The sequence below is a fragment of the Gymnogyps californianus genome, chromosome 20 (assembly GCF_018139145.2).
Source record: "Gymnogyps californianus isolate 813 chromosome 20, ASM1813914v2, whole genome shotgun sequence".
In the NCBI taxonomy this organism is placed as follows: domain Eukaryota; kingdom Metazoa; phylum Chordata; class Aves; order Accipitriformes; family Cathartidae; genus Gymnogyps; species Gymnogyps californianus.
The window spans coordinates 5316865-5343119 of record NC_059490.1 but is presented as its reverse complement, the minus strand read 5'-3'; the positions used below and the strand labels follow the sequence as shown (position 1 = coordinate 5343119).

The window sequence follows — 26255 nt, the reverse complement described above, 5'->3', positions numbered from 1 at the left end:
ATGGCTCTCTACAACAACGGGGCCGACGTGCCTTCGCCCCAGGAAGCCTCCAATGGCTTCTCGCAGCCCGGTGCCTCAGGTACATGGCACAAGGGCGAGGAGGAGGTGCGTCTGGTGGAGCCCAGCCTGGTGAAGAAGGCTCACCGGGAAATCCTGGACCATGAGCGCAAGCGGCGGGTGGAGCTGAAGTGCATGGAGCTGCAGGAGATGATGGAGGAGCAGGGGTGAGTGGCGGGGCATCGGGGCTGGGCTGGAGATGGGCCCCATGGCTTGGGATCCTTTTGACCCGCTTGCACCTTGTTCTCCCCCCTTTTTCCTCTCTAAAAAAATACCTTGATGTGGCAAATGTCTCCAGTTGGAAGTAAATCCACTTTCGGGTGAATCAGACAGCTTTGGGGTGGACTCGTGGGTTGGTTTGTGAAGCTAAATGCCTCCGAGAAGCGCAGACCTAGGAGTGCATCCACACACATGTTGGAGGCTCGCTTTGGCCCCTCCGCTTGGAAATCTGGGCTCCCAGCTCGTCATGCCGGGAAAGCCGAGGCAGGAAGGAGGAGCGAGTTGCTCATGATCATGCAAGCTGTCAGTGCCACCCAGCCCGTGCCCTGCACGCCTGGGGTGAGAGATGGTCTGTCTCTGTCTCTTGTGTTGGGGAGATGAAGGAGAGATGGAGTTTAGTCCCAGGCAAGGCTGTTTTGGTGCTTCAGTTTGTCCTGCCTTCCTTTTCTCCCCCCAATTTTGGGGTGAGAGGATCCCCCCTGTCCTGCTGTGCTCCTGGCCAGGCACCACGAGCTGCTCCCCAGCCTTTGCTCTCCCCTGGAGAAGCAAAGGGCCGGGGGAAAACCCGAGGGGCCGGAGAGCATCCCTGCCTGGGTGGGCAGGAGGGGCTGGGGACCAGCAAGGAGACCCCCATCCCCGTCGGACCCGTGGCTGTGCTCCAGCACCAGCAGAACAGCCTGATCCCCCTGACAGCTCGCTAAAACCTGATGGATGGAGCAAATTCTTCAGCACACGTGGGTAGATGGGGACTGGTATCAGCTGGGGAGAAGGAAAATGGATTGAGGGAAGGCTTCGCCAAGGCTTTCATTAAGAGCGCAAGCGTGACCTAGAATTAAATTGTCTCACACAGACTGGAATAATGATTGTGCCTAATTTGTCGTTATGGAAATAAATAAGGCTGACCTGGCGCCTTGGGGAGCCCAGAGCCTCCTGTCGGGTTCCCGTGCCCTACTAGGGATCTTACTACTAGTAGTATCATTACTGCGATGGGTAATAGCAATATTGCAACCGGTATTGTTGTTATTGCTATAATTGCCTTTGCTATTATTAAGGCTATTAATAACGATGATGATGGTGATACACCGAAATGATAATATAATTACAGTAATAATCTTGGTCAACCTGGTTAATCCTCCGCCTGCTCTTCCCCTCCGCACAGGGGCTCTCTGGGGGGGTTACACGGGAAGCGCTTTGCACCCCTGAGGTTTCTGCCTGGGCTGGGGGCATCCTGGCCACGGCCTCGGGGGAGTTATTGGCAAGGGCAGGGCCCTTGGGGTGAATGGGTGTGACAGCAGAGGAGGTTTTGCGGGGATTTAAGCACTCCCTTGTTTCCTTAAACCCGGATGGCTCCTCCTGCCTGCGCTCTATTGGGCTGCTGCTCGCTCCAGGCTGTCTGCGCCGTTATTCCCTGCCTGCAGGCTGGATTTCTTATCCGGAAAAGAAGTGTCAGCAATTTTTCTTTCTTTCCCAAACCCATTCTATGTGTTAAATGCAAAACCAAAATCCCTCCAATAGCGTTATAAGCAGTGCCAGGGGGGTGCAGGAGGGAAGGGGCCGGTGGGTTGCTCCTGCCTCTATCATAGGATCGCTGGGTGCGAGGGGGGTTCCTCGCCTTGCCCTTGCCCCCCGCAGATTTGCTAACGGCCCAGCCACGGTGGCCCATCTGTCACCTCCTGTTTGGCCTCGCGTCCCCTCTCCGAGAGCGTCAGCCGCGTTCCTAATACGCTGCAGCAAATGCTCATCTTCTCGGGCGGACATCTTCCTGCTCTGATGTCCAGGGGATGGCCGGGGCCGGCGGCTCCGTCTTTGCGGCATGGCCGCACTCTGCCTGGCTGGGCGCACCGCCATCGAGGGTACGGTGCAGAGCAACATTTGGGGGTGCTGCCCTGTTTTTGGGGCCTCGCATGGCCAGGCGGGGTGCAAGGCAAGGGGAAGCAGCCGGGCTGCCTCCGTGCCTGGTTAACAGCCCTCCTCCGGCACGGGAGTCCTGGCTGGCTGGGGAATTAATGAGAGCCTTTCAGTGCAAATGAGCTCATTAATATTAATTCCCCTCTCCTCGCTCTTCTCCTTCATGAGCACCGCAGGGGGCGTGAGTCCTGCCACATGCCCCTCTGCACCGAGGGCACCCAAGGGCACCCAGGGGCACCCACGACAGCACAGGCTGTGCGAGGTGCCAGCCTCAGGGACCGCAGGGCTTGGCCAGGCTGTGACACCCAGTTTTCTGGGCTCGTTAGCGGCGATGCTGATGGGACGTGACGGCGAGGATGGGCCATGAGCAGCCCCTGTAGATGGTGTGGGTGAGGACAGGGACGCACATAGAGCCCGACCCCTTCCCTCCCAGGGTGGCAGCGTGGTGGTGACAGGGGGTCCCTCTCCCTTTGCCCTGTCCCCAGCGACGATGCTGAGAGCACTGTGGGTCCCTCCACCACATCCCTCCTTTTGGATGTTTTTGGTCAAGGGAGATGCTTGGGTGCCCTTATGCAGCCGTGGGATGCGGCACAGGACTGCCTGCCCAGGGCTGTCACCCGTCCCTCCCCAGGGACACCTCGGGGACGGCTGGAGCGCTGTGGTTTGCCGCGGCTGTTCTCAGATGCCAGGGACAAAGTGATTAGTGTCTCTCGTTAATAACCCTGCAGCGGCCTGAGTCAGCATTCAGCGTTAGCGCAGAGCTGGCTCTGCTGCCGGGGCCCCGGCGCAGCGTGGGGATGAGCGAGGGAGGCTCGCGATGGGATGGAGGTGCCAGGCGTGAACCCCGGCATCACAGGCTGTGATGCTGGCACTGCCGGGGGGGTTTGGCGGGGACGTGCCGCAAAACCTGGGGGAGTGGGGAGGAATGGCAACCTCATGGTCATCCTCTTCTTTTACGCCTTCCTGATGTCCCTTCCTCTGCCAAGCACTGCTGGGAGGGGCAGGCAGGAGAGAGGACGGCATGGAGGGTGGTGGCAGGGGACCAAGCAGAGGGACCTGTTCTCCTCCAGGCCCTGATGACTGTCACCATGCCACCTCTCCTTCTGACCAGCCCCTTGGGCCACGTGTTGCTCCTGAAGGTATGGAGGTCCTCAGCAGGTCCCTGGGGAGCCCACGCTCCGGCCGCGGCAGCCCTGACTGCATCTTTGCCCATCCAGGTACTCCGAAGAGGAGATCCGGCAGAAAGTGGGGACCTTTCGGCAAATGCTGATGGAGAAGGAAGGCGTGCTCACCAGGGAGGACCAGCATGGGCGCCAAATGTAAGTGAGGCAGCTCCGAGTCAGCCCGTCTGTGCGTCCTGCCCGTCTCTCGTCCCAGAGAGGCACGTCCCAGAGTGCCTCCGAGTATCAGTGGGTGGGTGGGTGGGTGGATGGATTGATACGGAGAGGGTATATATAGGGATGGTTGGATAGATGGATGGACCTAGAGAGGCTATATAGAGTTAGATGGATGAATGGATGATTGGTTGGTTGGTTGGTTGGTTGGTTGATTTGATGGTTGGTTGGTTGCTTTGATGGTTGGTTGGTTGGTCAGTCGGTTGGTTGGTTGGGGGCAAGGTTTGCCTTTCTGAGGCAGTATCCTACCTCTGGAGAGGTTAGAGGTTATCCTGCACTGGTCTTTAGGAGACCTCAGGGTGCTGTACAGAGAGGCCAGCATTGCACTGCTCCTGTCTCAGATGATGAAACCGAAGTGCAGAAGGTCTCGATGCTTGGCTCACCCCACCAGCCAGTGGCAGAGACCAAGCCGCAGATTTGCTGTGCCTCACCTCTGCCTGCTCCTGCCTCTTCTGGTCACCTCTCTTGCTCTCCCTGGGGCTGAAATCGCAGCTTCTGCCTCCAGCCAGGCGAGGGCACTGGTTTCCAGTTCTTGCTCTTAACTCCATGATGCAGAATAGTCCTCCTGTCTCCGGGTGTGAAGCTGGGGTAACTCATCTCGGCGGAGTTGGCTGCTGTTCTGTAACCCCAGAGATATTAGTGTTGGCAATAATAATAATTAATAATAGTAATAATAATTTCTGTTGCAAGGAGCCCAGGCTGGATAGGCAGGGCTCGAGCCTGCTTCTCACCTGGGTAGACCCAGAGCCCGTGTCTCTGTCAGGCTGGTGTGACCCCGAGGAGCCCCACGGAAGAAGCTTCTCCAAGGAGCCCCTGCCCTGTGCCTCTGCCTCCTAATTGCTCCTCACGCTGCCTGGTCCCTGGGGGCTGCTTCTGCCCCAGGGGGGCTTGGGGCTCAGGTTAGGTGTCCAAAGCAGCCCAGCTCCTGCTGGGGACGTGCCACTCGCTCCTCGTGCCCTGCGCAGCACTGTCCTCAGCCTCGAGAGGGTCCGCCCTGGCTCGACGATGATTTATCTGCACGATGCTTAATGGCCCAGGCAGCGTGGCTGGCCCGGCGCGCACCATCCATCAGCCTGGAAACCAGGTCACTTGGGACAGGAATAGATGCTGCAGGTTCACTGAATATTAATGCTTCATTAGGGTCAGGAAATCAGGGCGAGGGGGGAGGCAGGGAAGCCGTAGCTGAGGGGGTGAGCCTTCCTCCCACTGCTCTGCCAGCATGCCAGGCAGAGAGGGACACGGCTCGGCTGTGCCCAGCCCAGGATGGGGCGCCTGGCCCTGGGGCAGCATGAAGAATTCAAGGTTCTCCTCCAGGCAGGAAAAACCAAGGCATGGGGAAAACCAACCTGCCCAGGTCACTGAGCGTCAAGCCCGATGTGTTAACAAGTGGCCTTTGCCCATGGGGGCATAAGTCATCACCAGGGCGTCTTCCCGGGCAGGCTCGTTAGGGCTGGCACTGTAACGAGCACACAGGGAAGCCGAAGGTCCATTAAGGTTACCCAGGCAGCCCTAGCTGTCACCTCTGCGGGCTTGCTTTTGAAAAACAAAGGGTAATCATTAAAGATTAGCCCAGGGGCTATAAATAATAGTGCTGAGCTGGAAGGAGCAGTCTCAAAGCAAAGGATTGCTCGGAGGAGGGCAAAGCCAGAGGCGCTTGGAGGAGGCTGGTAGGAGCCAGGTCCAAAGGAGGTGGCTCTTCAAGCAGCAGGGACCTGAGCTGCTGAAGTCCCTGCCAAAGGATGTCCTGGCTGCAAAAGGGCTGCGCTGGTTGAAAAGGCTGGACAAGGGAGTTAAATAAACTTTAAATAAAGAGCCCCAGCCCTTGTAGTGGCTGGGAGAGTACTCAGCAAAACATCTCATGGGTTGGTCCTGCTCCAGCACCTCTCCGGACATTTACAGCTCGGTCGTTGGCTGCTGGGACTATGAGTCCGAACCAGCTGGTCTTGTTTCAAAGCAGATGCGAAAGCTCAGCATCATCTGCAAAACTCCCCAGGGGAAACTGAGGCACCGAGCAGAGCCGTGACCACCTGAGTCCCTGGCTTGCTCTCTGCGCTCTTACAGCTCCCGTCTCTGTGCGTGCACAGCCTGGCGATACAGCCCGGTCCCCAAGGAGTAACTGCTTGATGGACAGGCTGGTGGGATTGAAAACAAACGCGAGCGTGTGCCGGGCGAGGAGGGATAATTGGGGCAGCACAAGCCCGTCTTGAGCCGCTGAGCACAGCTAATGGGTGAGATGCTGGCAGCAGGCGCTGGCGTGGAGCACTGCCTGCTCACGGAGCAGGGAGTCCAACAGGGAATTATCCCTGCTTGCTCCTCTCTTTTCCTCTTTTCTCCCCCTCCCCACGGTTCGGTGGGTGATTGAAAGGCCATTCCTGCCCTTGGGGCATGGCCAAAGCAGGAGTCACTTGGAGAGGCCCCAGAAAGCCATGGCTGCGGTGCAGAAGGGAGCTTGAGACCCGCTTGAGTGATCGTCCGTGGTCAGGAGGAGGATGCCTCGCTTGTAGTTTTGGTCCAAACCATTTTTAATTGGGTTAAACAGCCCAGGGCCTGCCCGTGGCCAGGGATGCCAACACGTGCCACTCTCGGATCTGCCGTCTGGGCCTGGGAGCATCCCTTTGCTCGGCCGGAGGTGCTGGCTGGGCTGCCAAAGGACCAATGCCATGGGGGCTGCGCTTCTCCACCGGCATCCCTGGCCACACGCCTCCGGGCTGGGAAGGGCGGAGGAGCCCACATCAGGTTTCTGAGGGCAAATCTTCCTTGGGAAGCAAGCGCCCAGGGTGGTGTGATGCCGGGCACCCTCCAGGCATGGCCCCATCCGTTACAGTTCCTTCCAGAGCACCTGGATGGCTGCATCCCTCCTGGAGTGAGATGTCCTACATCCCCCAAGAACAAACGAGAGGCTCCCAGTGGGGTTTGATGCTGCTCCTGGGGCTGATGGCAGAGGAGGACCTGGGAGGTGGGGGGTGGCAGGGAGAGGCTGGGCAGGGACTCCTGGATCCCTCCTGCCTGCCCGGTCCAGCTGCCTGCCAAGCCCTGCCTGCAGCCCCGGTAGTCAATGGCAACCTCCTGGCAGTTTCCATGGCAGCAGGAAAAATTAATGCTGACGAAGTCACTCAGGAGGGAGACGAGACCCTGATGGCTCCAGGCCTGATGTCCCCCCACCCCATCTCACCCGGCCTGGCGAGGACATCACCCATCACCTGCCTGAAGCTCCGGTGCCGAGCCGGCGGCACGCTGGGGCGCTGGCTTCAAAGCCCGGATCATCCCGGGCAGCTCCCGCCGGTGGGTGGATAATCGCCCGAATCCCCCGAGCCTCCTGCCAGCCCCGCCACCTACCTGGGCTGACCCCAGCCCCCCACTCAGCCCCGGCACTCGGGCAACGCCAAAAGGGGTTCCGAATGATGCTGAGGCTGGACCCTGTGGGGAGATGGTGGTTTGAACACCACGGTGTCCCTGTGCCAGCCCGGCGGGGATTTCCGCAGGGACAGGAGCCCCAGGAAGACTGCGAGAAGACCCCCACCACAGGGCTTTGCTGCGTGTGGACCTCAAGTGATGTGACCAAGGTCCCCTGGGGATGCTGTGGCGGAGGGGATGTCCCCCAGCTCCTGTAGCTGCACCGGGGCTGCCCCAGGCTTCCCCCCAGCCGCTCCGGTGGGAGACGGGGAATGGGGAGCCCCGAATTAATCCTGCGCTTCCTCCTTTGGCAGCGTGATAGAAAACCACCATGGGGCGGATGGGGAGGAGTACGTGGTGGAGTACCCCGACTACAGCGAGGGCTGCCTGCTGCAGTGCGACTGCTCGGCTGAGTGCTACCGCGAGGACAGCGGCCACCACGAGTACAGGTCTGGCTGGACCCACAGCGGGGATTTTGGGGAGCGGGTGTGCATGGGGTCCCCGTCGGGGGACACAGAAGCCAGGGGGCCGTCTCTTCTTCCCCTAACCCTGTCTGCTTTCTCCCACAGGCTGAAAAGACGCTCAAGCAGCTCCACCTCTCCTCCACCCAAGAAGAAAAAGAAAAAGAAATCGGGTCACCGCCGGAGCCGGTGAGTCCCCAGCTGTCTCTGCGCTGTCCCCTCTCCCAGGAGGGCAGCTCTCCCTCCAAGCTCAGCCCTTCCCCAGGCTCCAGTGGGGCAAGTTCCCCCACTTTGGGGGGCAGCGCACCCCCAAACGTGCACCTTCAAGGGGTGCAACGCACCTGCATGCACCAATGGTGCAACATGCACATGCGTGTGCACACACGCACAGCGCTGTGGGACGCATCGCCAGCCCACCCAGCTGCATGCACTGGTGGGACCTTGAGGGCAAAGTCCCATGCTGGGAAGGAGTCGGCTGCCACAGGGCACAGCACCGGGCAGGATTTGGCTCCCTGAAGGGCCTGGCTCTGTCTACCTGCTCGTCCCCTGCTTGGTTAGCGCCAGCTGCCTGGGCAGGATGCTGTCCCTAATGTCCCTTTCTTCTCTGCCTTCCCCACGGCAGCAAAAAGAGGAAACCGGGCTCGGAGCGCAGGTGAGTGCCCGCCGGGCTGGGTGGGCTGCAGGGTCCCCGCCGGGCATGCAAGGCCACCGTGCACGGGCTGGCCTCCGCCACCCACTGTCCCCCTCTGAAATCCCAGCGGGAACTGGCCACCCCGTCTCCTGCTGGAGGCTGCGGAGCCCAAGAGGTGGCAATGGGACACAGCGGGATTCGGGTGCTCCGGCACCGAAGGCAGCCAGAGCCCTTCTGCCAAAAGCCCCTTACTATCCCCCACCCCAAATCCCCCCAGGAAATAACTTCCATGCGATGTTCATGCATCCCATGGGTGATCCAGGGGCAGCGGGGTGCTCGGGGGCAGTGGGATGGGACTCCCCTGGGCCACGGGGATGGGGAGTCCCTTGCTCCCCCCTCAAGGGCACCCACTTTCCCCCCCCCCAGCTGCGACAGCTCTTCACCCATCCGCAAGGAAAAGAAAAAGAAGACTGGAAAGAAACACAGACGTGACAGGTAGGATGGACACCACGTCAGGTTGGGGACAGCGGGGCTGGCTGGGGACAGAAGGGCTGCTTGGGGACAGTGGGGCTGGTTGGTGGCTGCCCAGGCCCCTGGGCTGGGGTGGGATGGAGGCACGGACAGGGATGGATGCTGGTGGCTCTTCACGGGGCCATCACCTCCTCACAGCAGCTGTCACCTGCCCCATCCAGCAGCCCATCTCGGGGCCACCCCCCTGCCCTTGTCCCCATCTCCTGGGGCTGCACCGGCCTTTGCTCCCCACTGGCTGGCTCAGCGTGTCTCCTTCATCTCTGCCTCCTCTTCATCCCTCAGGTCTGAGTCAGGGTCGCGGAAGAAGAGAAGACACAGGTGAGAGTGACGGCTGCCGGGAGCCACCCCACTGCCACCAGCGCTGGCTGCCAGCTTCCCGGGTTGGGGACCCCCTGTCCCCTGCCCTCCCACTGTCCCCATCCCCTCTGCCCACAGGGATGGACCCATCGGGCGCGGTGGGTGTGAGCGTGGGCTGCCATCACCCGCCGTCTGTCCGTCTGTCCCTCGCCTGGTGAGCGTCCCCCTCACCCCATGGCAGGACACCGCTGGGTGTCCCCCACCCTTGGAGGTGGCACAGGGCCACTCTGGGTGACTGCGGGGTCCCACACGGCACCCAGTGTCCCCCAGGGGAGAAGGGGTGACACCAGGCAGCCGTGGCCAGGGCAAACCCTGGCTGTTGCCCTGCTCTGCGGATGCCCTCTGCCAGCACCGCTATTTTAGGGTGAAAGAAGTAAAAAACAGGCAAAGGGTGCCTGGGCAGGCAGAGGGGCTCAGAGGGAGCTGACACAGGGCAAGGCAAGCGGGGGGGTGACAATGGGCCCGAGCCCTGTGGATGCCAAGCAGAGCCGGTCCCCCCCTTCCCACTGCCACCCCCTCCCACCCGGCCTCACCGACCAGCATGTGGGCCCCATAGTACCCCCAAAGCCAGCTGGGATCCCCACCATGGTTTGAAACTCGGTGGAGCCCAGCTCCAGGCAGGTCCTCCCCATCACTCCTCCTGCAGCCTCGGTAGCTCTGGGGGGGCCGGGGAAGCCCCCCCGGGTGCTGCCCCTGCTCCCATCTCTGCAGCTTTCGGCTCTTCCCGCAGGTCCCGAAGCCCCAAGAACAAACGGAAAGAGAAAAACAAAGAGCGCAAGAGGTGAGGGGCCGGGATGGCGGGGGGAGCGGGGCGGTGTGCCCCCTTCTGTGCCCCCCCACGGCAGCTCAGCCTGCCCCTCGGCCCCCCCGGCCGCCCTCTCCGCAGGTCCCGCAGCGAGTCCCCGGCCTGGCGCTCGCACCGGCACAGCTCCTGCAGCTCCCACAGCGCCTCGCTCTCCTCCGACAACAGCGGCTCCAAATCCCCCGGCAGGTAGGGGCAGCCCGGGACCCCCGATCCCACTGCCAGCGGCCCCCCCCAGCCTCCGTGATGGGGACCCTTGTGGGGTAGAGGGCAGGGAGGGAAGTGGCAGAGATGTCCCTCTGATGGGGACCTTTATGTGATGGAGGGCGGGGAGGTGGGTGGCAGAGGTGTCCCCATGATGGGGACCCTTGGGGATGGAGGGCAGGGAGGGAGGTGACAGAGGTGTCCCTGGGATGGGGGCCCTCGGGGGGATGGAGGGGAGCGGGACGGTGCTGCAGCACCTCTGGGGGGGCTGGGAACACGGTGCCCAGACAGGCTTTCAATTTTCAACTAGAGAAAGCCCAAACCACCCATTTTCACCCTATTTCTTGCTTCGGCAAAGCCTGCCCCGCCACCTCAGCCCGGGCTTGCAGCCGGCAGCTCTGCCGAAGCCGGGCGAAGGGCGATGCCGTGCCGGGCTTGGGGCAGGGGGGATGCCGGCAGCTCATGGTGCGGTGCCCCGCAGGCTAAGCCCCAAGCGCCGGCAGGATGGCCCCAAGGGCAGCAGCACCCGCTCCAGCCGCAGCCCGTCCTCCCCCTCGCCCCGCCGCTCGGCCTCACCGCACCAGAACGGGCACAAGGGCAGCGCCCAGAACGGCCGCCACAGCCACGGCGCCCCGCTCCCGGAGCCCTCGGATGTACGTAGGCTTTTCTTGGATCACCGTTCGCTTCCCTCCCCTCCTCCCTCTGCAGGACCCCCCCACCCCGGCTCTCCTCTCCCCTCCTTCCCCGCTCGCTCGGCTCCCCCCTCGCCCAGCCAGGGCACACAGGGGAGATACGGGGTGCAGGCTGCACCCCCCCCCAGCACCCATCAACCTTCCACTGGGTGCACGGTCTCCCTGGGGGAGCCAGCCTGTCACCTCGGGGCAGGTATCGGGGCAGCCAGCAGGTCATCCCTCCCCCAAAGCCACACGTCCCTCTGCGGATGTCACCCCCCCGGGGATGATGGCTTGGCAGGCCAGCGTCACCTCCCAGGGTCACCACCGGGGCTCAGCACCTCCCTGGGAGCGGATTGAGCCCAGACAGCCAAGAAATGGGTAAAGCTGGAAAATTCTCGTTTCCCCACCAGCCCCAACCCTCCCCAGCGCCAAGGTGCCAGCACCAGCGCTCAGGACCCCAGCACCCAGTCTGGGGACCGGTGTTAGGCCAGGGTAGGGTTTGGAGGGGGTTTGGTGCTGGGTGCTCAGACTTTAGGAACTCGGGGTCCCTGTGGTGGGTGACATTGGGGCTAAGTGTCCCTGGCTCTGCCTCGGCACACCGGGGGTCCTGGTGAAGCCTGGGGGGCTGCTCCCGCACTGAGTGGGGCAAAGCCCTAACCCAGTGGGACCAGGGGGCCAGCCCCAGTTTAACCAGTGCCGAGGTGGTGAGGAGCCTGCTTCAGCTAGCGGGGGGCTGGAGGCAGGGCTGAGTGAAGGCAGTGTGCTGGGGGACCCCACTAACGGGGGGGGACAGGTCCCCGCTCACCCCAGGGGACTTTATTCCCACGGGCGAGGTGCTGCGGGCTCCGGGGCTGGCAGCACCCAATGCTGACACCCCAATGCCTGCGGGGCCGGGTGCACCCCAGAAAATGGGGCCAGGAGCCCCCCACCCCATATTCACATCCCCTTCGCCCTCCCCGGCTCCCCATCCCCAGCCCAGCACCCAGCACCCAGCACCCCCCAGCAGCACCCAGCACCCTGCCCACCTCTGGGGGCACCTCTCTGCTTTCTTCTTTCCTGTGGTTTCGGCTGGGGCGTGGGGGGGTTCGGGTGCCGAGGAGCCGCCCGCCGCCCACCCAGGCGCCCGGCTCGCCCCGCTCTCCCCCTGCCCACCACCCCCAGCACCCAGCATCACCCAGGCCGCCGAGCTCCCTTGGCTCCCTGGCACCAGCGGGACTTTTCTCCGACAACTTTCTCTCTCTTTCTCTCTCTCTCTTCTTTCTCTCTCTGGTTTCTATTTTTTATTTTTTTTTTCTTTTTAATCCCATCTGTGTTTTTCTTTAGCCTCCCATTTGAAAAAAACCCAAACGGTAATATACACTTCCATTTCTTGCTCAGCAGAAGCAGGGACGAGGGGGAGGGAAGGGCAATGAAACGTGCTTTTTTCCCCCCCCTTGTTTTAGTTTCCTTTCTCATGATTTCTTTTCTTTTCCCTTGTGATGTACAGAAATGCAAACGATATATATCTCTCTTATTTCCTCCCCCGTCGTCGTCGTGTTGTTCTAGAATTTTTTGCTTTTGTGTGTGTTAATGTGGAGAAGAAAAAAAAAAAAAAGCAAGCAGATGTGTTTTCTAAATATTTACGACCGCTGAACATTGTATTTCCATTTTCTATATTTTGAACAAGGAATTTAAAAGGGAAGAGAACCGAGCAGCTCTACACTGCAAAGGTAGCGGGCTCGCTTCGATATCCTGGAGCGAACTGCCCTTTGCCTCCTCGAATTGGCTACTGCCCCGTTGCCTCAGCTGGCGGCTGGATCCTGCTGCCGTGGGGCTGGTTTTCCTCCACGGTTGCAGGATGAGGCCGTTGGGTGCTGGGTTATCTGCCCTCCCCAAGCTGAGCACCCTGCGGCCATCCCACACCCGCATCCTGCATCCCGGCAGGACGAGTGCCGAGCATCCTTGGTACCCCACCCCTCCCTGTCTCCTGCAGACCCCCAAAAGCTCCGGACTCAGCCTGTCCCCTGGGTGAGCCGTGCCCCCCCCCAGCACCCCCAGAGCTGCCGGGAGGAAGGGGTGCCCCGGGGCGCTGCGCGGCGTTGCCTTCCCTTTTAAATACCCGGTCCCGTCTCCATCCATCCTTGCTGCCTTCCCCAGCCTTCCTCCCGGGTCTCTCCTCCTCTTCCTCCTCGCCCACACGCACCCTCCGGCCCCTCTTTCTCTCCGGTTTTCTTTGGGCCAACACAACCCAACAACTCTCGCCGTGTCCCACCTCCATCCATCGCCTTCCCTGCATGTTATCCGGGATTTTGCCATGTTATATAGCGACTTTTTAAGACCGAAACGCAGCCGGGTTACAGGCACCAGCCAGCAAAGCCCCCGCGGCCACCCCGCTCGGTGGCCGGCCGCAGCCTTTCCATTTAAAAAAAAGAAAAATAATTAAAAAAAAAGCTAACGAGACCAATTTTAAAAATAATTTAAAAAATTCTAAGCAAAGCAAACGGGATTAGCCGAGGGGTCTGGATCGCCATACTAAAGAGTCCTTGTCTTTTTCCCATTCTGCCCTCCAAATGTGGAGATTATTGTTTCTTTTTTTTATTATCGCATTCCTGTCACTGCCAATTGCGAAGGTAGGTATTTTGTCCACCTCTGCACGTTCACTTCTGCAGATGAGCCTGTTGAAAAGCACCGTAGCTTGATTTAATGTTATTTTCTCTTTCTTTCTGACTTTCTTTCTCTTTCTTTCTCGCTCTCCTTTCTCTGTCTCTCTTTCATTTTGTCTCTTTTTGGTGGCTATATATAATTTTTTTTTTATTTGTATGGTTTCCCCCAGTTAGCTGCAAAGCCATGCTCTTCTCTTACGTTCTTTATTTATATTTTTTTGCCCTGTCCACGTAGTATTTTTTTCTTTCTTCCCCCCTTTTCTCTTCCCCGTCTCCTCGTGCTGTCGGTAGAATGCATTTCTGTGTCTTTCAGCCCTCCGAATTTGTGTTCGTTTCCATCCAGGGGCCGAGCACGACTGCTCTGTTTGAGTCCCCCCTTAGGGGCTGGGTAACGAAGGCGAACATAATTAGCGAGAAATAGGGGCAGTGGTCAGAGCCCACGGGTGGGAGCAGCAGCAGATCCTGGGCACAGGGGGTTTCGGGGTGGATGGATGGGGCGAGAACTGAGAAATTTGGGGAGATGTGTGGGTTTAACCCCTCCTCAGGCCGTGGCGGACAAAAAAAACCCCCAACCCACGGAAAATATCGGGGAGCTGCCACGGGGAAAGGTTGAAATCTTCCTCTGTGCATAGAGGCAGGTCCGGGGCATCACGGTCCCCGAGGGCAGGGGACAGTGTCCCAGCCCCGGCCGTCCCATCCCCGCAAGCTCCCAGAGTGTTTTCCCTTTTGGGCCGGGCCTTTGCCGAATTGGATTTATTTGGGATGCTTTACCTTTTGTTGCGTTCCTGCACGCCTGGGCAGGAGACCCCTCTGCCCCCGCCCCAGGATTTGGGTGGGAACTGCACAGCCCGAGCCCGCGGCGTGGCCAGCCGGCTCCGAAATGCCACCCTGGGAAAGAGGAAATCCCTCTCTTCCTCTATTCTTCTTCCTCTTCTTCTTCTTCTTCATCTCTGCTTTTATTTTTCCCTGCCCGGACTCTGGCTCAGCTGAACCCCGCTTCCAGGGCTGCTGCGTCCCCTTGGATGGGGTCCATGTCCCCCAGCGCTTGCAGGGCAGCTTGTGCCATGGGCAGGGCTGGCCGTCGCTGCCAGCCTCCTCCCTCGCTGGAGCGATTGCAACAGAAACAGATTCTTAAATAAAAACCCCCAATCCCCCCCCGTTTTGGCTCCAGCTTGCTGGTCTGTGGCTGGAGGGGTTGGCTTACCCGTGGGGACAAGGAGGTGATGGGGGACATGCCACCGGTGGGGTGCGGAGCGGCTTGCGCGACCCCCCCCCCCCGACCGCTTCGGGATGCTCGGGGACGCGGTGGCCTCATGTCCCTTTTGCAGCAGCTTCGTGGCGGTCCCCAGGCTGCCACCCTGGCGCCTCGCCCCCTTCTCTTTTGGGGGAGAAAAGCAGCATTTAGGACACGGCGGGGTGGGCGGAGGGAACCTTGTCCTCGAGGATTAACCGACTGGGCGTGTTTGGGCCAAGGGGCCGGCAGGGAATTGGGGTCACCGGCCTCCAGTTTAGCCGCGGGTGTGGTGACACAATCCCGGCACCACCCCAATCCCCCTGAACCCCGTTAGATCCCCTCGGCTGGGCTCAGTGCCGCCCCACGCAGGTTTTACCCCTCCAGGGATGCTCAGGGACCCGGCGCGGGGCTGGGGCCGGGGGAAGGAGACCCCCCAAAGCCCCCCAAGCCGGGGTTTGCCGGCTCGGTCGGGGCCGGCGGTGCAGGAGCCATTTCCACCCATCTTTTCGGTCTGGTGGTGTTTGCAAAGGTGGGAAAAAACCCCAGGCACCGGCTGCGGCTCGGAGGCGCTCAGATATTTGGGAGCTGCTGCGTGCTGGACCCCGGGGCTGGGCAAAACCCCCCCAGCTCTCGGTGAGAGCCCGGCACGGGGCCTCGGCCGTGGCGGTGGCCCAGGGTTTCCCCTCTCCGTAGGAGAAGTGAGTTGGTTTGTTTTATTTCTCCTCTCTCTGGCTCTGTCTCTGTCTCTCCTCCTTCTCTCGCTCTTTCTTTCTCTCTTGCATTTTTGTGAATCTAATGATGCACTTATATTGCCCCGCTTTTCCCTTCTCTTCATACCTTACCTACTAAAGGAGGAAATGCCACTTTTTTGGTAAGTGGATGTTAACCAAGAGGGACTTAAAAAAAAAAAAAAAAAAAAGCATATAATGGAAAAAAAAAAAAAAGGAAGCAGAAAGCAAAGTCTGTGTTGAGTGCTGATGAGGACTTAGCAGTTCCCTGCAGAGTCACAGCTAACAGCTCAATGCGTGTCCCAGGAAGAGCTCAGAGACATTCGTTTATCTCAGTAACGAGGACATTTGTGAAGTTTTGCTTTGTTTTTTTGATTTTATTTTATTTGATTTGGATAGTTTTTCTTCTTTCTTTTGTGGTTTCTTTTTGCCCTCTCGCCCCTGGCCCCCCGCCCCCCTGCCTTGCCCTCCATTGTCGCTCTGTGCCGTCCTCCTCGTTTCTTGATTTGTTTTAAGCTGAAAGCTGTACTATCTATAAAAACTACACATATCTGAACATATATCTCTCTATATATGTGCATGCCTCTGTGTGAGCAGACCCCCCCCATCACCTCCAGCCCTCTTTGGTTCGGCCCCTTCCCCTCGGCTCAGTCTGATTTACTCTCCCCCACCTCCCCACCTTCCCTCCTCTCATCTTTTCTTTTTCCCTCCATTTTCCTCCCTTCGTTTGGGTTTTACCCCCCTTTTCCCTTCCCCTTTCTTGGTCGGGGCGGGTGGGCGCCAGGGTTTGCTTTATCCCCGCTCCAGGTGTTTTCGGGGGAGGTTGTCTCTTTCCCTTCGAGCTCTCCCTCCCCGACAACTTGGGGGTTTCTTGGATTTTTTTTTTTTTTTTTTGCTCCCATCCCACCCCTTCCTTTGTTTGTTTGGTTTTTTTTTTAAATTTTATTTTAATTATTTTTTTTTGGCTTTTTGCATGCGGAGGTTTGCATGACCCACGTTGTTGAGGGCGAGAGGAAGGTGCAGAGTAGCGTCTGTGTAGCCTGCCTTATGCGATGTGCGTTGACGTTGTGAACCGCGCCCCCGGCCCGGCGCCCCCCGTTAAAATCCCCTTTCTCCTTCTTTCTTCTCTTCTTCCCCCCCCTCCACCTTTCCTCCCTTCTCTCCTCTCTCTCTCTCCCCCTTGCCAGAGGCCAGCCTCGGCGTCCCCCTCTCCACGTGCTCACGGCAGGACGGAGCCGCCGTCCCCCCGCGCCCGGGGGGGCCGACACGGTGCTCGCAGCCCCCGGTCGCCCACGCCGGACCGGGCCAAGCACGGTCACCGGCATCGCTCCCGCAGTGCCTCGCCGCCGCCGCCGCCACGCCACCGCGGCCAGAGCAAGGGACGGCCCCTGGCCCCCCGGGAGCCCCCGCCACCGCCGCTCAGCCCCGCCGGCTACAGCAGCGACTCGGAGGGCTCGGCGGGCTCCCACCCCTACCACCCGCCGCTCGGCCCCGACAGGAACCACGGCGCCCATGCCAAGAAGTAAGGGGGGTCCCCGGGATGGGGTGATGCCATCCCTGCCAGGACATGGGAGGCGGTCTCTGATATTTGGGGTGCACCCCGGTTCCATCGGGGCAAAGCTCTGGGGGCCAAGCTGGGGACCAGGGCGGGGTTGGGATGCTCAAGGGATGGAGATGGGGATGGGGATGGAGATGGGGATAGGGAAGAGCCGCAGTGGGACAGTGCCAGCACGCTGCGGGAAGGGTCAGCCCCGCAAGGGATTATCCCAGTGCGAAGGGCAGTGCCTGGATGGCTGCGTGGGATTACAGCACCCCGCAGGGTGCAGGATCCCAAGTGGGTGAGCGCCCCGTGCTTTATAATCAGGGATGCAGCCCAGCCAAAAACTGGGGTCATGCAGGTGCGATTGCTGCTCCCCCATGGGAACCTGGGGTCCCCGGCTCCCGCGGGGACACCCTGCCAGCCACGGCGGGCGAGATGCGAAGAGGTGCTGGGGTCTGCCTTCACAGGGTGAAGGAGAGGCATCACCGGGGCCGGCCCAACAGCAGCTCGGAGTCGTCGGCCAAGCACTCCCGGCACGCCTCGGAGCGGAGGAAGAGCCCGTCGCCCAGCCCCGGCCAGCGCAGCAGCTCCTGGAGCTCCAGCGGTTCCCTCTCCAAGTCCCGCTCCCGCTCCCGGGAGAAGAGAGCGGGACGCAGCCGCTCCCGCTCGCCCTCGCCGAAAAAACCCGCCAGCAGGTCAGCCCCCGGGGGGAATTCGGCATGGGGGGCATGGGTACCAGCAATAGGCTCAGAGAGCATCCACGGCTCAGGGTGGTCCCGGCTCCCCCGGGGCTCGGGGAGGGGGTTACAGGTCATTGCTGGTCCTGGTGGCACTGGAAGCGCCAGCCCCAGGCGGGGGATATTACCCCCGTGGGGAGCTGCTGTGCATGGGCTGTCCCTGCATCCCACCCGGGACCCCAGCCCACACCCCTGACGCTCCTCCTCCTCCTCCTCGTGGCGTAGAGAGAAGGACAACGAGCCCCGAACACGCCACGGTGACCCCGATCCTGCCCGCGCCCGGCGCCGCTCCAGGAGCTACTCCCCCATCAGGAAGAGGAGACGTGACTCTCCCAGCTTCATGGAGCCCAGGAGGATCACGAGGTGGGTCCCGGCACGCAGTGAGGTCTCTGCCGCGGCCACCGGCATGGCCCAGGGCTGAGCTCTGCGGCTAGCCAGCCCCGAAGGATGCGTGGGTGGGTGGGTGGGCGGCTGGACAGATGGATGGACGGACGGACGGATGGACGGATGGATGGATGGATGGATGGACAAATGAATGAACAGCTCTGCAGACGGATAGATAACCCTGAGGATGATCAGCTGGGTGAATCAGCTGGCCCAGACAGATGGATAACCAGACTGCCTCCAACATTACAACCTTCTGACCTCTTCCCATTTTGAGGCATGAAAATAGGAATTCATTTTAATCCTCACGTGCATATTCCAGCAAGACATACGGCCGCAAGCGTGTCTCTCCCCTGCCCTCCAAAAGCCGGTTTCTCCTCCTTGAGATCCCATTGACTCAGGATCCCGGGCTGTAAGACAGGCAATATTTAGTGCCAGACGAAACTCTGTGTGCATATATAGTACCTCGTTAGCATGCAGCGGTGGTGGCGGTACCGGCAGCGAGCTGCGATTACCTCGTTCCTGACCTATTTGTCTCTCCTGCTATCAGCTGGGAGATCGGGGCCGTGGGGTGGAGGGGCTGGATTTTCAGAAATCAGCTCTGGCTCGCTGTGGGAGGGTTTTTATTTTGCCTGGGCTGGACTGAAGTTGTAAGGAGGGAGGACAGGAGAAATACTGCTCAGCCGGTGGGTTAGAGCTCCCTGCAGCCCTCCCCGATGGATGCCCTGTGAAGAACACGGGCTGGGAAAGCTGCTCCCAGCCCAGAGGAAGGTTTCCCAGCCCAGGTACCACCGGCTGGTTTTGCATCCCTCCCGCTCTGTCACCAAGCTGGGTTTTGCCAGGATGTCCCCAGGAAGGTGGCAGGGCTCGGCCGGGGAGGACACAGCCCATGGTCCCCGCGGGGACCGTCCCCCCATCCCTGTCACCCATCCCTGGGATGGATGGGGACGGCAGACCCGGCTCTGCTTGGGGTTCAGGAGGAGCAGAGCCGTTTCTGCGAGGCTTGGAGGATGCTGCGGGGAGGGGGCAGCCAGGGGAACACCCCCAGCCCCCCTCGCCTGCCCTGTAGCCCAGCCAGAAGCCCCAGGGCTTTTTCTTGCCCTCCTACCCTGTCCCCAGTCCCCGACACCCCCTGCCACCCCAGGGTCCGGCACCGCGTGGTCCTGCCTCAGTGATGCCAACTTCTCCTTTTCCATTTCATCCCAAGGTCCCTCTCGGAGAGCATCGCCGCCAGCCTGGCTCCCAGGGTAACCTCCCCCCTTCCTCCTCCTCCTCTTCCTCCTCCTCTTCCTCCCGGACCCTTCTGTGTCTCCTCACACCCTAGGATGCCCTCGGCACCCACCCCACCACCGGGCCGGGCCTGTGTCTCTCTTCAGTCCCACTAACACCGGGCCGGGAGAAGGGGGCAAGGGGTTGGCTCCTGCACCGGCTCCAGACGTCGCTCCCCCCCGTGTCCCCCCATCCCCACTGCCCCCGTGCTCCCCACGTCCCTCCTCATCCTCAGGCGCCGGCGGGCCGCAGCTCGCCTCCCGCTAATCCCGAACGTCTCTTTTTCAGCAGCTTTCAATCTTTGGTGTCTGGGAAACACAAAAGCCACATTAACCTGCTCACTTTCTGCCCTCGCCGCTGCCTAATCCAGGACTAACACCCCGGGGGGGGGGGCTGGGGAGGAGGAAGGGCATAGAGGAGGGGTGATGCCGGGCGGCCGCATCCTGACACCCCGCAGCCGGTCTGAGCCCGGCTGCCCTGCGGGGATGCTCAGCCGTGCCGGGGAGCCAGCGCCGGACCCCCTCCCCGAGCTGCCGCTGGGGGCCTGACTCAGTTTCCCTTTTCTATTTGCAGCGCTCGCAAGCGTCCCATCCCCTACTACCGCCCCAGCCCCTCATCCTCCAGCTCGCTGAGCACCTACTCCTACAGCCGCAGCCGCAGCCGCAGCTATGACAGCTACAGCACCAGCCGCAGCCGCAGCCGGACTCGCAGCCCCCCCAGCCGCTCCCGCAGCCCCAGCCGCAGCCCCAGCTACAACAGCCGCAGCAGCTCGGAGAGCGCCGGCTTCTGAGCCCCCCCCCCCCAACCCGGCCGCAGCCCCCCCACCATCCCGGCTGTGCCCCACCGCCCCCAGGATGCCACCTGCACCCCCAGGAAGGACGGGGACCACCGGCGAGGTGGAAAAGAGCCGGGGGCTGCTAAGGATGGACCTGGCGGCGGGGGAAAGCGGGGGCTGAAAACTCAAATGGGTCCTTGCATCGCCCTGGGAGGGGGTGACACCCCCCCGGGGTGTTTTGGGGGTCAGGATGGGGTAGGGGGAGGATATCTTCTTATTTCTGCGAGCAGCAGGGTGGGACGGGATGGGGTGGGCAAGCACAGAGCGAGGGAACAAATTGCTCAGCAGAGATCTTGGGGCGAACAGGCGGGGGTGGCTGGGGACCCCCCGGGAGCCCCCCCGTGCTTTTTTGGGTTGGTTTGACTTTTTTAGCACAAGCGTATCCTTGGGGGGGGGGAGCACGGGGCAGGAGGGGGGCTTCTCCAGCCCGGGCTCGGCTGGAGGGCGTGATGCCAGCCAGAGGCCAGCCCCAGCTTTCCCCCCGCAGAGGAGTCACCGTGTCCCCACGATGTCTTGGGGGACAGGGCCACCGCGAACCATTTTGGGGCCCCCCCAGACCCAAGCACACGCCGAGCCATGGATGAACAAAAGCCGGCAGCACCCGCACGTCTCTTCCTGAGCAGGGAGGTCCAGGGGGGGCCACCCCTGCGGGTTAACGCTGCTCGTCCCGGCTCAGGAGCCGGCCCTGGCACCCATCCATCTCACCCAATTTTGGGGGGGGACTGAGCCGTCACCCCCAGGAGGAGGGAGCTGCGGGGCTGAGGACTGGGCCGGGGATTTTCCACCCCTGGGGCCGCATCCAGCCATCCTCTGGCTTCAGCATGTCGTACCCCACCTTTGGGCTCGCAGCCCCCGGCCGCCTCCTGCTCTGGGGCCGAGCGGCGGCTTTTTAAACTTAATTACAGAAAGAGAGATGCAGGAGGGCCCCGGGCTTTGCCGGCAGCCCCACTTTTGCAGGACTTTTTGCTGATTTTCCAAAAAAAAGCCCCCCCCAGGCGCCGAGGACGGTCCTGGCCCCCCCGGGGCTGTTGGTGTTTAATCCTCGCGGGCCCTGCGTTTTCTGGCCGGCTGGAGCAGGACGATGGGGATGAGCCTCCCTGGGTGGGAGAGCAGCTGCCCGGATTAACCCGCTGCCCCCGGATGAAAAGCCGGGCTTTGGCAGTCCCGCTTGACACTGGTTTCCAGCCAGCTGGGATCGGGGGGGGGGGATCCTTTGGACTCCAACTCGGCTGGTAATGTGACGGCCTCGTTAGCCGGCAGCCTGATGAACCAGAGGTCCGGCCGGGAGGGCAGAGATGCGAGTGGAGGGGCACTCCAGGGTCGTCTCCCAAACCCGGCACGTCGAGGAACCAGGCTCAGCCACAGGCTCAGGATTCACCAGCCCTTACAGAAACATCTCCAGGAGCTGGGCCGTGCTGGGTGCCAGCCCCTGGGTATCCCACCCACCTCTCCTGCTCCGCTGGCAAAGCCGCCGGTCACCCTCTGTGGTGCCCGGACAAGCAGAGCCATTAGAAATGGGGTGAACAGGTAAGGAGGGGACACGCTCGTGGCTCTCCATAGCTCAGCTTGTCCCCATGTGCCAGCCCCGGGCAGGGCGGCAGCTCTGGATGTGACAGCGGCAGGAGGAGGAGACGAAGGGTCCTGCTCTCCCTGAGCCTGGGGAGATGAAGGGCATGAGTGCCCCCAGCATCCCTATGAACCCCTGAGCCACGCGCTCCAAAAACCATCCCATCCCTCTCCGGTTGCTGCCGCAGCAGCCCCCGGGCACCCCGCAGCCCCTGTCCCCCCCATCGCCCCACGGGGAAGCTCAGACTGGCCGTGGGAGCCCCAAAACCCTGCTGGGAGAGGGGGGGTATCCCCTGAAAACATCCGAATTCAAGCCACTGGCGAGGGGTTATTTTGCCAGTGGCCGCAGCCCCCAGCCCTGCAGCCCCTCGGGGCTGCGGCTCCCGAAAGCCCAAGACCCGACTGCAGCGCCGGCGCGGACAAGCCAGCACATCAGGGAAAATTTCCAGTCTTCCTCTTTTACAGCCTCTGTCTCCTGCCGCGGAGGGAGCTAACTGGAACAAATACTCTGTAGAAATACTTCAGTATTTTCCTCTCGCGCGTGCGCTCTCTCTTTTTTTCTGGGTTGTGAGTACAGCTGTAGATTCAGTGAGCTGGTTCAATTATAATAAAATATACAGTATATATTGTAAATGACTCTGCCGGCCACGGAGCAGTTTCTTCACGGGGGGGCAGCACGGCGGGGTTAACCTTCTCCCTCCGTGCAGGCTTGGTCTTGTCCAGCTCCCGGCGGACCCATCCTCCTCTCCCCCTGCCCTCTGTCCCCAGCCACCCATGGCTCGCTCTTCCCCGGTGCATCAGCCTCTGGCTCCATGCAGAGCGGCGCTGGGCACCAGTTGTGCATCTGATCCCCCAGAGCATCCTGCTATGGGGTGGGGGGAAACCCTCTGGGGAGGCCCCGCTGCTGGGGCAGAGGTCTCCCCTTGCATCCTTCCCAGCCCTCCTGGCTCCCTGCATCCTTCCCTGCATCCCTCCCATTTGCCTGCAACCCTCCCATCCCTCCCATTTTCCCCCGCATCCCTCCTTGCATCCCCGCCTGCATCTCTCCCCTCCCTCCCCGCATCCCTCCCATTTCCCCGCATCCCTCCCATTTCCCTGCATCCCTCCCATTTCCCCGCATCCCTCCCATTTCCCTGCATCCCTCCCATTTCCCGCATCCCTCCCATTTCCCCGCATCCCTCCCATTTCCCCGCATCCCTCCCATTTCCCCGCATCCCTCCCATTTCTCCACGTCCTCCCCATCCCCTCACCCCTGCAGTCCCTGCAGCGCCTCAGCCCCCCCTCCTCCAGCCTGCGCCAGCCCCCGCAGGATGCGGCCCCCACGCCTCCAGCCCCGCACGGCTCAGCTGCCTTCAGCCCTTTCCCCCACGCCGTTTCAGAGACAGCGCTGGGCTCTGCCCCACACCAAGGGGTTTGGCAGGGGTCGGCGGGGTGCTGGCACCCACTGCAGCCACGGGTGGGGGGGGGGACACCCCCCCAAATCCCCCGCTGCGGCATCCCCCCCGCCCCCTTACTGTGTCCCCCTCTGTGCCCTGCGCCTCATGGGGAGGGCTCCCTGGGATCACACATCCCTGCACTGAGTGTGTCAGGTCTCAGCTACCGCCTGTCTCCTGCTTCTTCAAAGCAAAGCAGCCAGAGCTCAGCCCCGGGAGGCACATCCCACCACGGTGCCTCTGTCCCCCCAAAACTGGCTGGCCCCACACACCTGGGGGGCAGAGGGGGACAGGGCAGAGGTGATGGGGTTCCCAGGGGGCTGCCAGGCTCTCTGGGCTGGGAAAACAGCCCTTCCCTGGGATCGGGGGCCTGGAGTCTGGCCCCAAATGGGAATCCCTTCCCGGGTATCAGGAGGGCGTCACTGGAGAGATGTGTTTGGACGGGAGGGCAAAGGACTAAGGGAAGGAGGCACCCTCCCCCAGCCCGAGAGGGTGCTGCCCCCTCCAGCCCCCCCCAGCCCCATCAGCTCTATCAGCCCCCCCGGCCCCCACCAGCCCCCGTGAGGTCCCGTCGGCCCCCATCAGCCTCCATTGCCCCCATCACGTCCTGTAAGCCCCCACCAACCCTTACCGGTCCCGCTGGCCCCCATCAACCCCATGGGTGGGACCCCCACCCCCAGAGGCTGCAGCAGCCTCACCCCAACGTGGTGCTGGGGGTTCCCCGCCACGAGGTCGAGCCCCATGGCTGCAGGGGGACCGCGGGGCTCTAGAAGCTTCTGGCTGGCGGGTGCCGCAGCGGGCGTGGGGCCACGCACGGGCTCCTTCACTGACTCATCACCCCCCCCGTCCCCGCCGAGGCCCTGGCCCAGCCCCAGCCCCCTCCCCACGCCGCCGCCCTGGGATGGTTTTACAGGCAAGAAATGCAGGCAGGCGGGGGTGAGGCCGGGAGCAGCTCCAAGGGCCATCCATCACTCCCAAGCAGCCAAACTTCCCGCGGCGAGAGGCAGACGGACATTTCCCTGGCAGATGGGGCGGGGGGGGACGGACCCGGTGGAGGGCTGCCAGCCCCATCCCCGTGCCGCCCACCCCAGCGCGGCTGCGCACAGCCGCCCCGGCCCCGGGAAAGTTTCTCGTCCCTTCCCTGGGCCCTGCTGCAATTGCCATTAATAGCCAGCTGAGCCGCCCGGCTAAAAATAACCACCGGCCCTCTTCATAAGTCGCCGCCGGCCGGCCCCCCCGGCAGCCCCGCACACCATGGCCGAACGCCGCGTCCCCTTCACCTTCCTGCGCAGCCCCAGCTGGGACCCCTTCCGCGACTGGTACCATGGCAGCCGCCTCTTCGACCAGTCCTTCGGGATGCCCCATATCCCCGAGGATTGGTACAAGTGGCCGAGCGGCACCGCCTGGCCGGGATATTTCCGTCTGCTGCCCCGGGAGAGCGCGCTGGTGCCGGCCCCCGGCTCGCCCTACGGGCAGGCGCTGAGCCGCCAGCTCAGCAGCGGCATCTCCGAGATCCGCCAGACCGCCGACAGCTGGAAGGTCACCTTGGACGTCAACCACTTCGCGCCCGAGGAGCTGGTGGTCAAGACCAAGGATAATATCGTGGAGATAACCGGTGGGTGCTGGGGATGGGGGTCTGTGGGGTGTCCCCCCCCCCCGGGTGCCGGGCAGCCGCCCTGGCGCTTGCTGGGGGAGAAAAGGGTGGAAAGGTAAAGCAGAGAGGAATAAGTGATGGGAAGCAAGGGAGGGAAATGCAAAAGGAGGAGATGGAGGGGAGGGGAGGGGAGGGGAGGGAAGGAAAAAGGGAAGGGGAAAATCAAGGCAAAGAGGAAGGCCCAGCATTACAAGCTCAGTCTCGGGGTGCATTCACGCTGCAGGTGTTGCACAGGGTGCAGAGACCCCCCAGCCCCATATATTGACCCCTCGCTGCTGTCCCAGCCAGGACATGGGGAGGGACCCCCCAGTTGCAAGCCACAGAGGGACCTGGGGGGTTACGGTAGGGTGTCACGAGCCCCGTAGCCCCCCGTGCTCCCCCGCAGCGCCCTGGGCAGCTCAGCCAGGGACGCCGTGACGAAGCCCAGACCCCGTGGCACGAAGCCAGCAGCGTGCTTTGTGCCCGGCGAGGGGGGGTCCGCACGGGGTGGGGGCAATTCCCCAGCCAGCGGGATTCGGGGCTGCAGCCCCAGGGAGAGGCGGGTGCTCAGTCTCCAGCCCCGTCAGGCCGGGGAGCCAAAATGAGGGCTGTGGGGCCAGCCGGCAGCGGTTGGGTCCCCTTGGCCACTGCCAGCTCCTGGCACCACACTTTGCTCCCCTTGAATTTGGGGGATGCTCCCAAAGGAACCCCGCTGCCCCTGGCCCCCCCAGTTGCTCCAGGCTGATATTAAAGCAAAGAAAACCAGGACAGGCAGGATCAGCCCCTCCCTGGCGTCGGATGATGCCGGGATCTGGCAGGCCGGGGCAGGGAAGCGTGCACCCTGGGCACAGAGACCTTCCCAGCTCACTGCCCACCCAGACGGCCCCTTCCAACTATCCCGGGGTTTTTTTTTTTCCCTTCCAGGCAAACACGAGGAGAAGCAGGATGAACACGGCTTCATCTCCAGGTGCTTCACCCGAAAATACACGTAAGTACCAGGGAGGAGGGGAGGCGGGATCCTGGCAGCCCCCCGATGTCTTTGGGGACCTCCGCCCACCCACCCATCCCCTCCAGCGCCCGCTGACCAAACTGGGGACGCCGCTCGCCCAAACTGGGAGTGGGGGGAGGCAGTAATTTGGGGCTGAGCATCTGACACCGGTCACAGCATCGCACCCGCTGGGGTGCAGGGTGGGGTGGTGGGTGCCGCAGCCCTGACCCCCTCCCTCTCCCCCCGCAGTCTCCCCCCCGGCGTTGAAGCCACAGCCGTGCGGTCCTCGCTGTCCCCCGATGGCATGCTCACGGTGGAGGCCCCCCTGCCCAAGCCGGCCATCCAGTCTGCTGAAATCACCATCCCCGTCACCGTCGAGAGCCAAGCCAAGGAGCCAGCCAAGAAGTAGGCGGCAGCGAGGAGGAAAAGGAGGAGGAGGAGAAGCTGCTGCCCCCCCCCGCGCCCACACAAGCTGCATCCTCACACCCGCCCCCACTCGCAGCCCCCTTTTTATTGTTTATTTTGTACTCGCCCGGTCACCGAGTGCCTTGAATAAATGTGAAGGAACCGATAGAATCAGCTGGAATAAAAAGTGGTGAAAGAAATCTGTCCCCATACCCTGTGTCTGTCCCCCA

At 62.0% G+C, this 26255-nt stretch overlaps 2 protein-coding genes across 2 annotated transcripts; both read left to right on the top strand.

Moving 5' to 3' along the window:
* On the top strand, window positions 1-19955 carry SRRM3 (serine/arginine repetitive matrix 3). Its single transcript, XM_050908921.1, has 14 exons — window positions 1-224; window positions 3402-3503; window positions 7286-7420; window positions 7541-7621; window positions 8055-8084; window positions 8490-8558; window positions 8877-8912; window positions 9682-9732; window positions 9838-9942; window positions 10439-10610; window positions 16423-16757; window positions 17243-17470; window positions 17738-17875; window positions 19739-19955. The coding sequence occupies exons 1-14, from the start codon at window positions 1-3 to the stop codon at window positions 19953-19955; spliced, it is 1923 nt and encodes a 640-aa protein (XP_050764878.1).
* A 4183-nt stretch (window positions 19956-24138) lies between these two features.
* Window positions 24139-26225, top strand: HSPB1 (heat shock protein family B (small) member 1). Its single transcript, XM_050908929.1, has 3 exons — window positions 24139-24614; window positions 25557-25620; window positions 25870-26225. The coding sequence occupies exons 1-3, from the start codon at window positions 24254-24256 to the stop codon at window positions 26027-26029; spliced, it is 585 nt and encodes a 194-aa protein (XP_050764886.1). The 5' UTR covers window positions 24139-24253; the 3' UTR covers window positions 26030-26225.
* Window positions 26226-26255: the final 30 nt, after the last annotated feature.

Bases quoted from the DNA above. Each gene is read 5' to 3' on its own strand.
- HSPB1 (XM_050908929.1), top strand. From the start codon at position 24,254: ATGGCCGAACGCCGCGTCCCCTTCACCTTCCTGCGCAGCCCCAGCTGG. The intron at 24,615-25,556 runs GTGGGTGCTGGG...TTTCCCTTCCAG, and splicing joins TAATATCGTGGAGATAACCG to GCAAACACGAGGAGAAGCAG. The intron at 25,621-25,869 runs GTAAGTACCAGG...CTCCCCCCGCAG, and splicing joins TGCTTCACCCGAAAATACAC to TCTCCCCCCCGGCGTTGAAG.
- SRRM3 (XM_050908921.1), top strand. From the start codon at position 1: ATGGCTCTCTACAACAACGGGGCCGACGTGCCTTCGCCCCAGGAAGCC. The intron at 7,622-8,054 runs GTGAGTCCCCAG...TCCCCACGGCAG, and splicing joins TCGGGTCACCGCCGGAGCCG to CAAAAAGAGGAAACCGGGCT. The intron at 16,758-17,242 runs GTAAGGGGGGTC...CTGCCTTCACAG, and splicing joins CACGGCGCCCATGCCAAGAA to GGTGAAGGAGAGGCATCACC.